Source organism: Megascapheus bottae, chromosome 4, assembly GCF_031878675.1.
Source record: "Megascapheus bottae isolate mThoBot1 chromosome 4, mThoBot2.hap1, whole genome shotgun sequence".
NCBI lineage: Eukaryota > Metazoa > Chordata > Mammalia > Rodentia > Geomyidae > Megascapheus > Megascapheus bottae.
This window is the reverse complement of record NC_143512.1, coordinates 53,127,753-53,142,680: the sequence shown is the minus strand read 5'-3', so window position 1 is coordinate 53,142,680 and position 14,928 is coordinate 53,127,753. Positions and strand designations below refer to the sequence as shown.

Below are 14,928 nucleotides of genomic sequence, written 5' to 3'. Positions count from 1 at the left end.
GCAAATACTATGTCAAATGCCCATCAACAAATCCATTGCTTAAGCAGACAGCAGTCAAACAACCAAGGAACTCAGGGCTTGTGTAGTGAAAGCTCCCTCCCACCCCTTTGTCAGAAGCATGATTTCAGTCTTAATCGCCAATTTTAGGGTCACAGTATAAGTCCTACTAAAAATCCTGTTATTTTTTTAAACTAGTACATTTTATCTGATATTTTATATTGTAGTCTGCTTAGCCGAACAATCACCAGCCTTGACTATGAGTTCTACATTGCCTGCGTTTAAGGATTTACCCTCCAGGTTTTGAAATGTTGAGCCTAATCAAAATCCCATTGGGAAGTAGCATGTCAAAAAGATTAATTAGAAAGAAAGCAAAAGTAATGATTTTCTCTGCCTTTTGTGTTAAACATTAAGAAAAATACCCAGAATTAAAATGGGTAAAGATCCTTTATATGATTTTTACTATAAATTTTATTGAGATCATGAAAGAAAATCTTCGAAGTATTTAAATAGTGTTCCTAAAATGGTCTTCACCTTTTATAAACAGAAATATACAACTGGTAGATATGTTAGGTTATTACTGACAGCAGAGTCAAAGGCCTCTGTAAAAAGAACTATATATGGTGTCTCCTTTGTGTCAGGAAAGATGAATTGCCATGGCAACCTTGCCATGAAATAATAGGTCAACTTTTATCCATCTTCCTTGGGCAGTTTTTATTAGGTTTAACTTAGAAGTGGATGCCATTGTAAAAATGAAGGTTTTAGTAGTCCAAAGCAAAACATTATAACAAGAAAAATCTGATCAGTAAAACTTGCTTCTGTGAAGAGGATTGATAAAGGACAATATGTAGGGAGAACATTTAAATGGCTATTAGAACGGCTATTTAGAAGCTGGTTTATTATTGCTGTCTTCAAAAATGTGGACTTGTTATACAGATATTTGTAATAGCAATGTGTGTGTGTGTGTGTGTGTGTGTGTGTAAATGAATTCACATGAATGCACAAGATTGGTGGGGAATGATAACTTTGAAATTTCATTTTAAAGGACTGTTAACTGTTTAAATGGAAAAAGTTCTTTCTACATTAGCAAAATAAATATGCAACAAGAAAGCACGAAATAAACTTTCTAGACTAAATTTAATGTGACTCTATGCCTATTTATGGAAATGGAAAAATAAATACAACTTAGGGAAAAGGAACAAGATACAAAAGAAGTTATATGTAATAGTGTTTGTGATGTATGCTGTGGCTCATGCCTATAAGCCTAGCTCCTCAGGAGACTGAGATCTGAGAATCATGGTTCAAAGACAGCCTATGCTAGCAAGTTCTTAACACTCTTATCTCCAAATAACACCAAAAAAACCCAACAATAGTAATAGTAATATAGTATAGAGTTGTGGTTCAGAGACAGGTCTTGAGTTCAAGCCCCAAGACTTACACACACACACACACACACACGCACACACTCACGCACACACATCAGCATTTGGTTGTTTCTATTCTCCAAGGACTTGTATCTCAGTACAGATCATGACTTTAATGCTTTTTGAGACAATAATCTCAATCATTTGGAGATAAAATTCAAACAAGTGGAGATATATAATTTTTGATAAACCAAGCAACATTGTTCTAGAAGCAAGGAATATGTTCAAACGAATAGATTAGATAAGTAAGTTACCAGACAGACAGATAATAACTATAAAGGAAAGAAGGGGGAAAAGGGAAAGAAGGAAGGAGTAACAGAGGATGATTTATAATCTAGTTTTTAAAGTAGGAGGCTATATCAAACCATTTTCCCAAAAGAACATTTTTTTCCTAAGTAGAATATGGTAATGCCTTGTAACACTATTTTCTTTTTTGTGATTTTAGGGTGAGGTCCTGCTAGATTTCCCCAGAAGACCATCTTTTGTTTTCCTTCCTTTTTTCTGCAATAATATAATAAGGGATTCAGTACCTATGACATTTGTATCACTTTCCTTCTGATCATGAGGGTGGGAGGCTGTGGTCATTGATATCTTAGTTTCCTAGATCTTCTGTGGTGAAGAACTGCTGCCTGGGTTATAATAACAGAAATCTGAAGTCTGAAGTCTGGAAGTCATAGATTACAGTGTCAGGAGGGTGATGCTCTATCTGAAGGCTCTAGGAGACAATCTGCTCCCTTTCTTTCTTTTAGCTTCTGATTGGTTGCCAGTAATTAGCAGTACTTATCTAGTAGATCTTTCCAGTGTCTGCCTTAGCCTATCCATGGCTTTTTTTCTCTGTACTTCATGTCCATTTTTTCTTTTTATAAAGAAGCCCTCCACACTGAATAGGGGCCATCATAGTTTTATATCACCTCATTTACTCTAGATTGCGTCTACAATAATCCATTTCCCATACAAAAGTTCTGGAGCAAGGACTTTAACATACATTTTAAGGATCACAATTCACCCAGAAAGGTGAACCAGAGGACTTCATCTCTGAGTAAACTGTCCCTATTAAAATTGTAAATGCCATACTATGTGTTAGAAGCAAGCTTAAAAAGCTTTAACTTTTTGTAAACATATGGAAGGTATAATGTTCTGATTAATGAAAACAGCAAGACAAAGGATAATGCAACAGTGATACTCACTAGACACTATTTTGGAAGTGAACTTTACAAATTTGAGGGGAGGGAAAAGGGGGAGAAAATTAGGGAAGGGGTAACAGTGTTCAAAAAGAAATGTATTCATTACTATACTTATGTAGCTGTGACCCCCCCACACACACATGTATATGTAGAACAGAAGAAAGGAATTTATGATATACCTATCAGAATTCCTAAAAAGTAGTAGCTATTGGTCAGATATTTATTGAATGTTTATATTAATGTCTGTGTTAATATTAAGCTATATCAAGCATCATTCAATCTTCCTTTATTATTTCAAACAATTATTTTAGGAAAATGATAAGAAAGTACTAGTTAAAAGTTGAGGCCGGGTCTGGGTGTTTGGTCTAGGGCCCAGAGTTTGGCCTCGTGGAAGAGTGCTTGCCTAGCACTCAGTATCACAAACATAGAAAAAGCAGGAAATGATGCTGCACTTATGTAGTAGAGCTCCAGCCTTTAGAAAGCCAAAGGACAGTGCTCAGGCCCCAAGTTTCAAGCCACAGGAGTGGGGAAAAAACACAAAAATAGAGTTGAGGCTGAGCTATGGTGGCTCACGCCTGTAATCGTAGCTACTCAGGAGGCTGAGATCTAAACAAGCTGCAGTTCAAAGCCAGCCTGAGCACGAAAGCCCATGATATTCATATCTTCAATTAATCACCAGAAAACTGGAGGGGCTACTGTGACTTAGGTTGTAGAGCACAGTGTTGAGCTGAAAAGCTCAGGGACAGTTTCCAGGCCCAGAGTTCAAGCCCCATGCCTCACCAAAAAAGAAAAAAAAAAGTTGGCCACTTGCTTGATTAGAAAACACTTTGTGTCTTTGTACCCATTAGGAAATGCATTAGTAAAAGTGTTTTATAGCTTTCATTACAGTGTTTCCAACCCTTATTTCTACTGACTTCTTTATTTTTATTTTTTATATTCTTTTTTCCATATATTTTTATTGTAATTAATAGAAGGGTTACATTATATTTACCAGATAGAAGGTGCATTACTTTATGTACATTGATACCCCATTTCCCTCCCCCCTGCCACTGACTTATTTTCATTAATTTAATTTTTTTTGATCAGTTAACTCCAAAATGTGAGTCATCCATCTATTAAAATACCTACTTTATCATCCAACATGAATCTTGGTTCTGTTTGTCTATCTAGACAGCCAGTAAATTTTCAAAAAAAATTTTTTTCCAGTCCTGGGGCTTGAACACTGTCCTTGGGCTTCTCAAGGTTAGTGCTCTACCACTAGAGCTACAGCACCACTTCCAACATTTTTCTATGTATGTGGTACCAAGGAATCTAACCCAGATCTTCGTGCATGCTAGGCAAGCACTCTACCACTAGGCCAAACTCCCAGCCCCAACATCCAGTAAATTTTGAATGTACTGTTAGTGCTCAAGTTCTTTTCTGTTCTTTATTGACATTCCATTCAATTTTCTCTTTAATATAATTCAGAAAGAAGTAATTAGCTAACTAAGAAACAAGCAACAATACAATCTAGCCTACAAATGAAAGCTATTGCCCCAGTTTTAAAACTGTGTGTCTCTCTCTGCTGGACTTTAGAAAGGTTTTAGAATACTCTGTATGCAGTTCAAACTGTTATCTTGGGAAGGTTTGCAGGCAATACAAAACAACAAGAACAAACAAAGCCAAAATTCAAAAAGAAAATGTTCCTAGCTACCATTTACCAAGCTGCTAATGTTTTGTATTTTATAGTTCATTTGTAACATCTGTTCAAATATTTTAATTAAAACTGTCATTAAAGTCAAAAATGTCTCCTGAAAACATAATTGGAATATCATAATATTTAAATGAACTAAAATGATTTTACCTTTCTCTAAAAAGAGAAAAGAAAGCTGTTTCTCACAGAAAAAAATATTTCCATATGCTTGTCACATTTCTATCCTTTGTTTTTAATGTTGGGGATGTCCAGGTGTGCTTTTCAACTGGTAGAAGCCCATATGTACAGAAAATCAGCAGGCATTCCTATTTTAGGCTGCTAGAGAAAGAAACCACAAACCAAGATTGGAAGCCAGTTGCTATAGCACAGAGGAAAGAGGCACCATTTTAGGTTTCTTCTGAGACTGTTCTGATTCAATTACATTATTAGCTCTTGACATTAGAAGAATGTTCTACCATCATTAGCAAATGTCAAATATAATGAAGTGTTTTCCTGACTGATTTTCTTCCTGATGCAATAGAAGAATATTCTAATGGACTTTGTAAACCAAAAATTGTTTTTCAGTATCTAAAACCAACACAGAATTGACTTGATGTGAAATTATTAAATTTGTTTATTCTTTGTATTTTCTTTGAATTTAGGAGGACATCTCCTCCTTGTATTTCTTGTTACACTTCTGCGTGGTGCAATTTCTTATCCTCCTTGACAGGTGACATATATCCAATTAGATTGTGTTTCTTGGTTCAAATCAGAGTGATGTTGGAAAGGCAACATTGTAATGTGACTGAAATACTATCTGAAAGTGTCCATATTTTACTTTTATCCCTCCCTCCTTCCGTCCTTCTCTCCCACCCTCCCTTTCCTTCTCTTTCTTTCTCAAGAAATTTTGATATATAATGGCTATCCAGCCTTGTGGTTTCTAGCAGCTTCCTGTGACATTTCAATCACAATTTAATGGAGCCTTGGTTTCTGTCTCGAAGATTAAATACACCCACAATGTGAAATTGATGCATTTTATAACAGGAGAACTAGTTCCTTTACTGTAACAATAAAAATTACCATATTTTGAAAAGGGGACAGCTTCACTGAAAACGTCAAGAAGAAAAAGATAAAGCCATGGCTTCCACAACATTATTCAGTTTCTGTGTCAAAAACACGCTTGATAGGAAGGGTTTAGTTCACCTCTTAGCAGCATCTGCAGTTTGCAGACTGCTCCCCTCTGTTGACGAATTAGGGAAAAGCAATGTGTTGTATGGAGACAGCATCAGGCACACAGGGCCTCTGGCTTGTGTAAATACTGCTCAGGAAGATACCTTACCAAGGGAAAAAAGAAAGCCATTTAAAGTTCTCATAATGTTCTGGAAAAAATGAAGTTGAACCATATGTGGGAATGTTTCTGAATAGCTATAAGGGGTTCTGCTCTTCAGAGAGCTAAAAATTATTATAAGACCTCTCTCTTTCTCTTGATAATTTAGATAGTGTTTGAAAATTTAATTTTGGCATTTTTATCCATATTTACTTCTCTGTTTCATCGTTAGGTATACTGTTAACTGAACTGAATCCTTTATCTAAGGCTAACCACATATTTAACCATGGGTTCTTTCTGTCTGATGAATTTGTGTATTTGTCTCAATGATAAGCAGCTTGTAAAATTCTTAGCATCTACATTTTCATAATGTAGATAACAATAAATTGTTCAAATAATTACCGGTAAAAACTATTATCTAGAAATGTAACTGGGAAGCTTTCTGTCTCTATTATTATGACTGAGGTTTAAATTTTTACAACCATTTGTAACTATTAATAAATTTTATAATAAGTTTACTATTTTATAATGATTTCTGCTACAACTATACCTATTAAAGAGATTATTAACCTCTGCTTTCTCTGGTACAGTGTAGTTATTTCTCAGGTCAAACCTGATTTCCTATCATTTCAAATGTATTTATAATATATTTTCTATATTTAAAGAATTTTCTTTTAGTTTTCTCTTTTTTATTGTATTTTATTGTTGGGATAATGTATAGAGGGGTTACAGTTACATTCATCAGGCAATGGGTACATTACTTCTTGAATATTGATACCCCTCTCATGTTTTTGTCCCTCTTTCCATTCCCCCACAGTCCCTCTTGGAGTCAATATTTTCTTTTCATTTTGTCTTCTGACCTTGGAAGTATATTCCAGAAGGCCTTCCATTGGTTTTTTGGTTGTTTCTGCTATTTTAGAGCTATATTGTGTTTTTGTCTTATTCCTGAAAGCTTGTTTTCCATAATCGTACTTAATAAGAATCTTCTACTTCTGATCCAACAGTAGAATACATTATTGTTGGCTTCATGAAAATTCATACCCTTAGCTAATTGTCAGTTTCATTTTGCATCCCACATGGTCTCAGAATCACTCACTGACTCCAACCTGCTTTTATCTTCCTCTGAACTTATGGGAACCAAATAGGATATGTCACACAAATTAGGATAGAGCTATAAACAATCCTGATATTCTCACTGTTTGCCATGTTTAGGTAAACAGGAAAATGCCTGGAGTTAGGAACTACATACCTGGTTTGAGTCCATGTCTCCCTAATATTTCCTGATCCTCATGCCGTAATATTTCATGATCATAGTAAAGGGAACACTTCTTGTGCCATCCAACACATTAGGCTTTTAAATCTTGGAGGTGGGGGAGAAGCTGAAATACCCTCTGCAGACAAAGGAGGCATTTCAGGGATAAATAGAGGAAGAGGATACAGACTTAAGTAGACAATCATTTTGTCCAAAGTGCTGAGCACCTAAAGTATGGTAGGAAAGAGAAGTTAGATTCCAATTTCCAAGGGCATTAGTAAAGGGGAAACTGAATCCATTTGGATTATAAGTGATACCTCAGATTTTCAGAGGAGAAAGAAATAAATGCTGGTTGAAATAAGGAACAGTTTCTTCAGCACGATTTTCCATGGTGTAGAGCAGAGCCATTTCCACGATATGTCTCTGATTCCTAGTTTTAACTGTTTTGTGATCTCTTTTTCAGAACCTCTGCATTTGTAGGCTGAGTTATCCTACCCCTCCACATTTCAGCCACCACAGCCAGCACTTGCCATGTATTCACCATTGTTTGCGTGCTGCTACATGAATTTTTACATGTTACCCTGATATACATGTTAAACTTCAGAGTCTACGGAGTCATAGGAACTTGCATATGTTTCCTTGGCTACCTAATGGGAGAGCAGGAGCTAAACTCAGATCTGTCTTACTCAAATATTCCCACAAAGCTAGTATTTTTATTCTCATTTTACACTTGTAGAAGATGAAAAATTGAGCCATAGCTCCTTAAAAGGAGACTTTTTCTAAAGCTTCTCTTTTTCTCCCCATTGGCTTGTATTTGTGGACAGATAATAAATACATAATGATGGAGATAATATATCCCTCTGGTTTGAAAGCATAAGCCACAATTTTTAGATAAGTATTTTTATTTTTATTCTCCATAGTTAGATGCTCTTTAATGGGGTTTCCATCTTCACTAAAATAAAAATTGTTTAGAGTATTGCCATATAAAATCATAAGGCATTTGTAAGGAAATGGAAAGACTTAGAAAAAAAATCATATTAAGTGAAGTAAGCCAGACTCAAAGGAACATAGGCTCAATGATTTCCCTCATTTGTCATAATCAGTAGAAACCTTGGGCTCTCCTAGCAGAGATTTACCATAGAACAAAAACCTAGCTACAAAAGGCCATATAGTATGATGCTAAATGTAAGAACCTCCAGGATATAGAAACAAAAGCCATATGAGTGATTGTTGTCCTTAATGTACTATGTTATCTCTCATCTCTTTTGCTGTCCCTTGGTTATCTCATATTGTTACAGTATTTCACTTTGTTATCTGATATATTGGTTATATTTGTATTTGGTTATTTGAAATTGGATAGGGAAGGAGGGGAAACAAGATGAGGGGCGGGGATTGGGGGAAGGAAATGGGGACCAAGACATGAGAAAGGGTATCAATGTTTGTGAAGTAATGCACCTTCTGTCTGGTGAATATAATGTAACCCTTCTATTAATTACAATAAAAATATATGGAAAAAATCATAAAGGCAAATAAGGTTAAAAATGATAGATATCTGTGCATTCCATTTATATTTTAACCTCTTGAAATAACTTTTGGAATTATTAATCACTTCCAAAAATGTATTGCCTTATTTCTAAAAGATCATCATGTTTTTTTCAGGATACAGCAGGCCAGGAAAGATACAGGACCATCACCACAGCCTATTATCGTGGGGCCATGGGCTTCATTCTAATGTATGACATCACCAATGAAGAGTCCTTCAATGCAGTGCAAGACTGGTAAGTTAGAGCACATACAACTGTTACTAAGGATGGTACTTTCTATCCCACTCTTTTTTCTAGCACAGCAGTGACCATTGGTACATATACAGCAATCCCATATGTGATTCATAAGCCCTAAAAATGGTGACTCTGATGATATTTCTACATTTAAAAAAAATAAAGTCTATGTTTTGCATCCTATTATCCAAGCTACCATAAAGTGCCACGCTTCTATTTATTCTTTACTTTCCATTTTTTTTTTTTTGGTGGTCCTGAGGCTTGAACTTTAGCCTGGGCTCTGTCCTTGAGCTTCTTTTTGCTCAAGGAAAAGGGTCTATTACTTAAGCTACAGAACTACTTTCAGCTTTTGTGAGAAGCTTATCTTCTAGATAAGATTCCTAGGGATGTTCCTACCCAAGTGAGCTCAGAACTTGGCTCCTCAAATCTCAACTTCCTGGAAAACTGTGAGCCACCAGCGCCAGACTAAACCTTCCCCCCCCCTCTCTTTTTAATGTTGTGTGTCTTGAACTCAGGGATGGACACTGTCCCTTGAGCTCTTTTGCTCAATGCTAGCACTCTACCACTTTAAGCCACAGCTCCACTTCCTTATTTTTTTCTTAATTCAATAAAATTTTGTAAGTTTACAGGGAATTTAGAAACTGAAGCCCTTAAGCTAAATCTAGCCTGTTACTTATTTGTTTATAAATAAAGTTTTATTGGAACAGAGCCAGGTTCATTTGTTTATTGGCTGTGGTGCTTTCACACCACAACATCAGAGTTAAGTAGCTGCAACAGAAACCATATGGCCTGAGAAGACTGAAATATTTCCTATCTGGCCACTTGGAAGAAAACTTTCCTGTAGACTCATCTAGAAGGTTTGGTACATAGGTTATTCAAACTTAAAAGTTCAAAAAGACTAAAGAGGAAAATAAAGCCTAACCTTTTTGACTCCTAACTCAATCAAACCATATGCATGCAGCTAGCTCTGTCTATAAGGACGATGGCTTCCCTACCACTCCCACCAGCATGTTGGGAGGATTCAGAATAGCAGAATAGCAGAGGATTCAGAATGGTCATTAGTTCCTCCCAGGCCAAAAAAAGACAATTTTGTTTTATTTTGTTTTTGCAAAGTGTCAGAATCTAGCTCAAGTTTTCTGTGCTATTAAAGGAGAAATGGAGCCCACTCACACTGGTGGTCACAGTGTGACCCATTTTAACTCTGAATAATCAGAGCTTATCTAATATGAATAAGAATTATCCACAGTGACTTTTTTAATGCATATCACTAGCACAAAGAAGGTCAAATGTTATTAAAAACTTGGATTTCCTTTAGGTTGTTTCTTTTAAATGCTGTTTACTTGGAAGATATCTACAATTTTCTTTATCATATGTACATACATAATTAGATATATATTACATACATACTTACAATGCATGAAATAATAATGACAATGATAACTAAAAAGAAGTATATTTACAAACTGAAAAAATGTTAAGTGTGTGTCTGTAGGAAATGTGATTGTTTTGTGCTGAAGAACATAGAAGAAGACATAAGTGACCTCTGTTAGTAGACTGAATGTTTTAAAATTTCTGGTTTATCTTGAATTATTGTATAAATTTAAGACAATTCCAAAGATCAGCAGGTAAGTCCAGAGATAGATGCTGATCTATATTATATACGGATTTGATTTATGATAAAAGTAAGATGCAAAGTAGTACCACAAATAGAGTGGTTAATAGTGTTATGGTATCTGGTTAATTGATAGACATCACTGAAGCAAAATGTTCATTTTAACATTAGCTAGTGTTTTCCTGGAGATGTTGAGATCAGCACTTGTACCCGGGGCTTGTTCATGGATGAAGTTTCCAGTTTGGTGTTCCAAATACTGTTTGTACCCATACTTTTTTTGTCCTGTTGTTTCAACAAAAGTTACTTGATCACTGAAAATAGATGGATACAGTAAGCTCATTCAATCCAAATGATAGTAAAACCAGGAGCCACGCCACTAAAGCCCTGTCTCCAGCATCAAGAAATGATAAGGAAATGTCCAGCTTCCTCCTCCTTCCTCACTCATTCCCTCTGAACCCATCAATCTCACATCAACCCACTAAAGCTTGTATTTCCAGTTTCTCCACTAAAAATTCAACTTTACACACTCCCTTTTATTTGGAAACTCTGTTTTCTCTCTTTAGAAAGGCATACTTTCTAAAATATTCTTGCTTCTTTTTTTTTTTTTTTTTTTTTTTTTTTTTTTTTTTTTTGGTGGGTCATGGGGCTTGAACTCTGCCTGGGCACTGTCCCTGAGCTCTTCAGCTTAAGGCAACCACCCTACTCTTGAGCCAAGCCCCACTTCCCATTTTCTAGAGGTTAATTGGAGATAAGAGTCTCAGTTCTTTTTGTGCCTGGGCTGGCTTTGAACCTTGATCCTCAGATCTCAGCCTCCTGAGTAGCTAGGATTGCAGGCATAAGCCAACTCACCCAGCTTCTTGCCTCTTTTTGACTTCTCAAACCTCACCCTCTCCTTCCCTCAGCTGAGGGTGAGTAAATTCTGGTGACTTTTTATTTTATTGTTCTCTGTGTCCTTGGCCATCCTAGTCATTCCCACAAATACATTTAAAATTGACATTGAATACCTTGCAATTTTTTTTATTTCTAGCTTAGTCTGATGATGAATTGTATGCTGCATTTCCACGTTCCTAAAATATTTCTTTACCTAGACACCCAGCTAATGCATCAGAATCAACTATCTTTCCCTAAAACTGCTCACTTTGCAACATCATTTTTTCTGTTCATTGTAATGGCATACTTTTTTTACTCAAGGATTACTTTGAATCCAGTTTCATTTAGCCATCCAAAAGGGGGCTAGCTCACACATACTATCTCAAAATCCGTTGTTACTCTTCCATTTCTTTTTTGACCATCCTTGTAAAATATATTGTTATCATTTGCTTCTATCCTCATTGGAGCTGATATCAAACTAATATTTCATAATTCAGAGTTTTGTCTTTCCTGATCTATTCTCATTGGCTACTCCAAGATTCTTCCACAACAAGGAGATCTTGAATTTTGTGAACACCCCTGCCAAATGTTCATGACCCATGATTGCCTTCTGAAATTGATATGAAAACTTGCAATCTGCCTTTCAACATACTATATCACAAAGTCCTATTTCTTCACGGCTTCATCTCTCGCTATTCTGGAACCATATGGAACCATTCATTGCTTCTGAAGCTGAGCCCAAACATTTCAAATTTGTTTTTTTCTTGACTGCCTTCCAGTTTGCATATATTTTTCTACAAACTTCTACTTCATCCAAAGACTTCTAAAATCCAAGAAGTTCATATAAATCATTACTTATTCATTCAGTTTTCTGCACAGTTATATAGGTATTTTTAGCTTTCATTAAAAACTATTCAGCAAATACTTATTGAGCATCTACTCTTTGACATCCAGTTTCTTATATGCACTTGCTACCTGTGCCAGCATTTTCTATCTTAAATTAGTAGGTCTGCCATCACACATTTATCTGATTTAGACTTCTTCACTCATCACACTTCAAATTCAGTCATTTTTACTCTCTGAAAGCCTCTCACATCTGTTCTCCTCCCACAGTCTACATCATACAATTATCTGGGAAATTTCTAGCTTGTCTTCTTTCTTTTTGTTTCAACAATGTAAGTATTTTTATTCATCTTCTAAACTCAGCCCAAATGTTAACTCTCCTATTAATCACTAAAATCTATCTAAAGCCCTTTTCCTTGTTGACCTCTGTTCACAGTGGGCAATGCTACTTCCACTCTCATCAACTCATCTGTGCCACTCTAGCACTTTCTATAGAACTCACAGAAACCTTTTTAGACTGTTGCAATTTTGTCACACTTCGTTGTGTTTGCTGGATTCCTAAATCAGCCTTTTTTCCTAGTACAAATACAGAACAACTCAATATCTGCTTCCTATTCTTTTACAATTTCTTGAATTCCCAGATTATATTTTTATGTCATGTATTAATTTTACAAATGGATACATTTCACATGGCTTTTCTGGATATGTGTATTGTATACTTTGATTAAATTTACTATGTTACTATTTCTTAACACTCTTTCCTAACCTCCCTCTCTAGTTTTCCTACCCTCACTCCTTGTGTGCCAAATTGTATCCTTCTATGTTCATGTCCTATTTTTTCTTTTCCCTCCCTCCCTCTCTCCATCCTGCCTTTCCTTCCTTTCTTCCTTCTTCTACCTTCCCAGTTATGACATGACCTTAAATATACAGAATTTAAACAAGTTGTTTAGGTTCTTTATGGAAGCCTAATTCTATGACTCAGAATCTCTACACAATTATTCCACAGTACATTTTAATTTTATTTAAAATCTCCGTCCGTGACTTTAATGCTTTTCTATTTAAAGTGTGACATGGCCAAACACTGAATTTCCTGTTGGAGAGTATCATTGGCTTATATCCTCCTCCATCTCATTTGTTCATTCTGCTTTTTATAACACAATGGAGAACTAAAAATATAAAGTTTGTTTAAAAGCTGGGAATCTGGTGAGCAGACTGATGAAAAAAAAAAATCCCTACCAGCCTAAGCATAAAAGTCTAACACCAAATTCCCATCTGTTTTAAGTAATTCTTTCTGTGACTTTCAGGATATCATTGTGACTGTGCTATTTCTAAATTTTGTTTGAGCTTCCTAACTCCCTTTTCTAAACCACTTCTATCACAGCTCAGAAGGGTAGAAGTAGGATTGGAGCAAAATGCCTGACCCCACACTTTCACCACCACCTCAACTGAGGCTCCAGGAGCCTTTTCTTCTTTTCTTTTCTTTTTTGGATGCTAATGACCAGGTTTCTTATTGTTGATCTGAGGCAGCTTTGAAAAAAGGTTTTCTTGTATAGAAAACACAAGTTTAAGTGAGGTTATATTTGGAAGAGAGATGGTGACTCCTTCCAAAAATAAAACCAAACACTCTACTTTCTCAATTGTCTTTTAGATCTTAGTAAATGACATCCACAAAATGTCTTATTTTCTGACTATGTCTCCAATCATTTAAAAATTAATGTTATATCTTTTATTTAATTTTAAAAATGCAGTCAATTCTCTTTAATCATGGCAGTTATATTGAGTTTCTAACTCTCTAGTAGTAACATTTTTCCAACAGACTGATATAGAGCCATGGTTTAAAAGTATTTACTGAAAAACATTATATTTGTGTATAGATTTACACCTCTGCAGACACATAAACATCAATGTATTTGATCCACTAATGCATCTTATGACAAACAAGGCCTTATCTTCAGCCTGAAAGCAACTTATACAATACATGAACCTCATCCAGGAAACATATTACAACTGTCCTGTGCTCAAAGACACCAGGAAACACTTGAAGAATATACTTCGCAGCCATTTGAACTGTACAACCACACATGCACACACACAAAAAGGCAAAATAATTAAACAGAATGAAGAATATAAGTATGAAGAGTAGTGAGACTGTGAAGATGATGCTAATAAATATGAGATCTAAGACAAGAAGGCAGCTATCATGTTGTTCTTGTTTACCCACTCTATTTGATGTAATTGCTTCTGATTTCCCCTAACAAATTCTTCAGGCTGGACTGTGACATAGAAATTAGCTTCATGGGCCTGGGAGTGTGGCCTAGTATTAGAGTGCTAGCCTAGCATGCATGAAGCCTTGGCCTTGATTCCTCAGTACCACATACACAGAAAAATCTGGAAGTGGTGTTGTGGCTAAACTGATAGAGTGCTAGCCTTGAGAAAGTCCAAGGACAGTGTCCAAACACTGAGTTCAAGCCCAAGGACTGGCAATAACTAAGAAAAGAAAGAAAAGAAAAGAGAAGAGAAGAAATTAGCTTCAAGAATAATGCAATATATTTAAAATATAAATCCTTGAATTAAACAATTTACCCACTATCTGCATACGCCCAAGAAGAAAACCATATTCTGATCACAGGGAATTGTGTGTGTTTGTATGTGTGCATGTGTGTGTGTTTGATACAGTAAATGCCAAATGATTTGAAACTTAAAGCACAAATTTGTAGTTAGTGTATTGGTTATGTATATAGAAAATGCTGAGAGAATGGAGGGTTCCCATGTAATTTTGTGTTTTGATGCCTAACTAACCTCAACTGTACTTAGGAAGCAGTAATCCTTAAATATTGACAGTAATGTGAAGACAAGAACCTAAATTCTAATAGATTCAGCCTCATCCAGTCAGTATATGAAGAATTTAAAGATAAACATAAAACTTGCACTCTTGAATAAAGCTGTTATGTAAATACAATTGCTATTTA

The 14,928-nt window shown here is 35.6% G+C and overlaps 1 protein-coding gene across 3 annotated transcripts in view; it reads left to right on the top strand.

Moving 5' to 3' along the window:
- Nucleotides 1-14,928, top strand: part of Rab3c (RAB3C, member RAS oncogene family) — a 185,498-nt gene that overhangs the window by 82,283 nt on the left and 88,287 nt on the right. For all 3 annotated transcript variants that reach the window (XM_090331916.1, XM_090331915.1, XM_090331917.1), the window contains exon 3: nucleotides 8,516-8,634. In XM_090331916.1, the coding sequence (XP_090188042.1) occupies nucleotides 8,516-8,634 (119 nt within the window). The remainder of the gene's footprint in view (nucleotides 1-8,515; nucleotides 8,635-14,928) is intronic.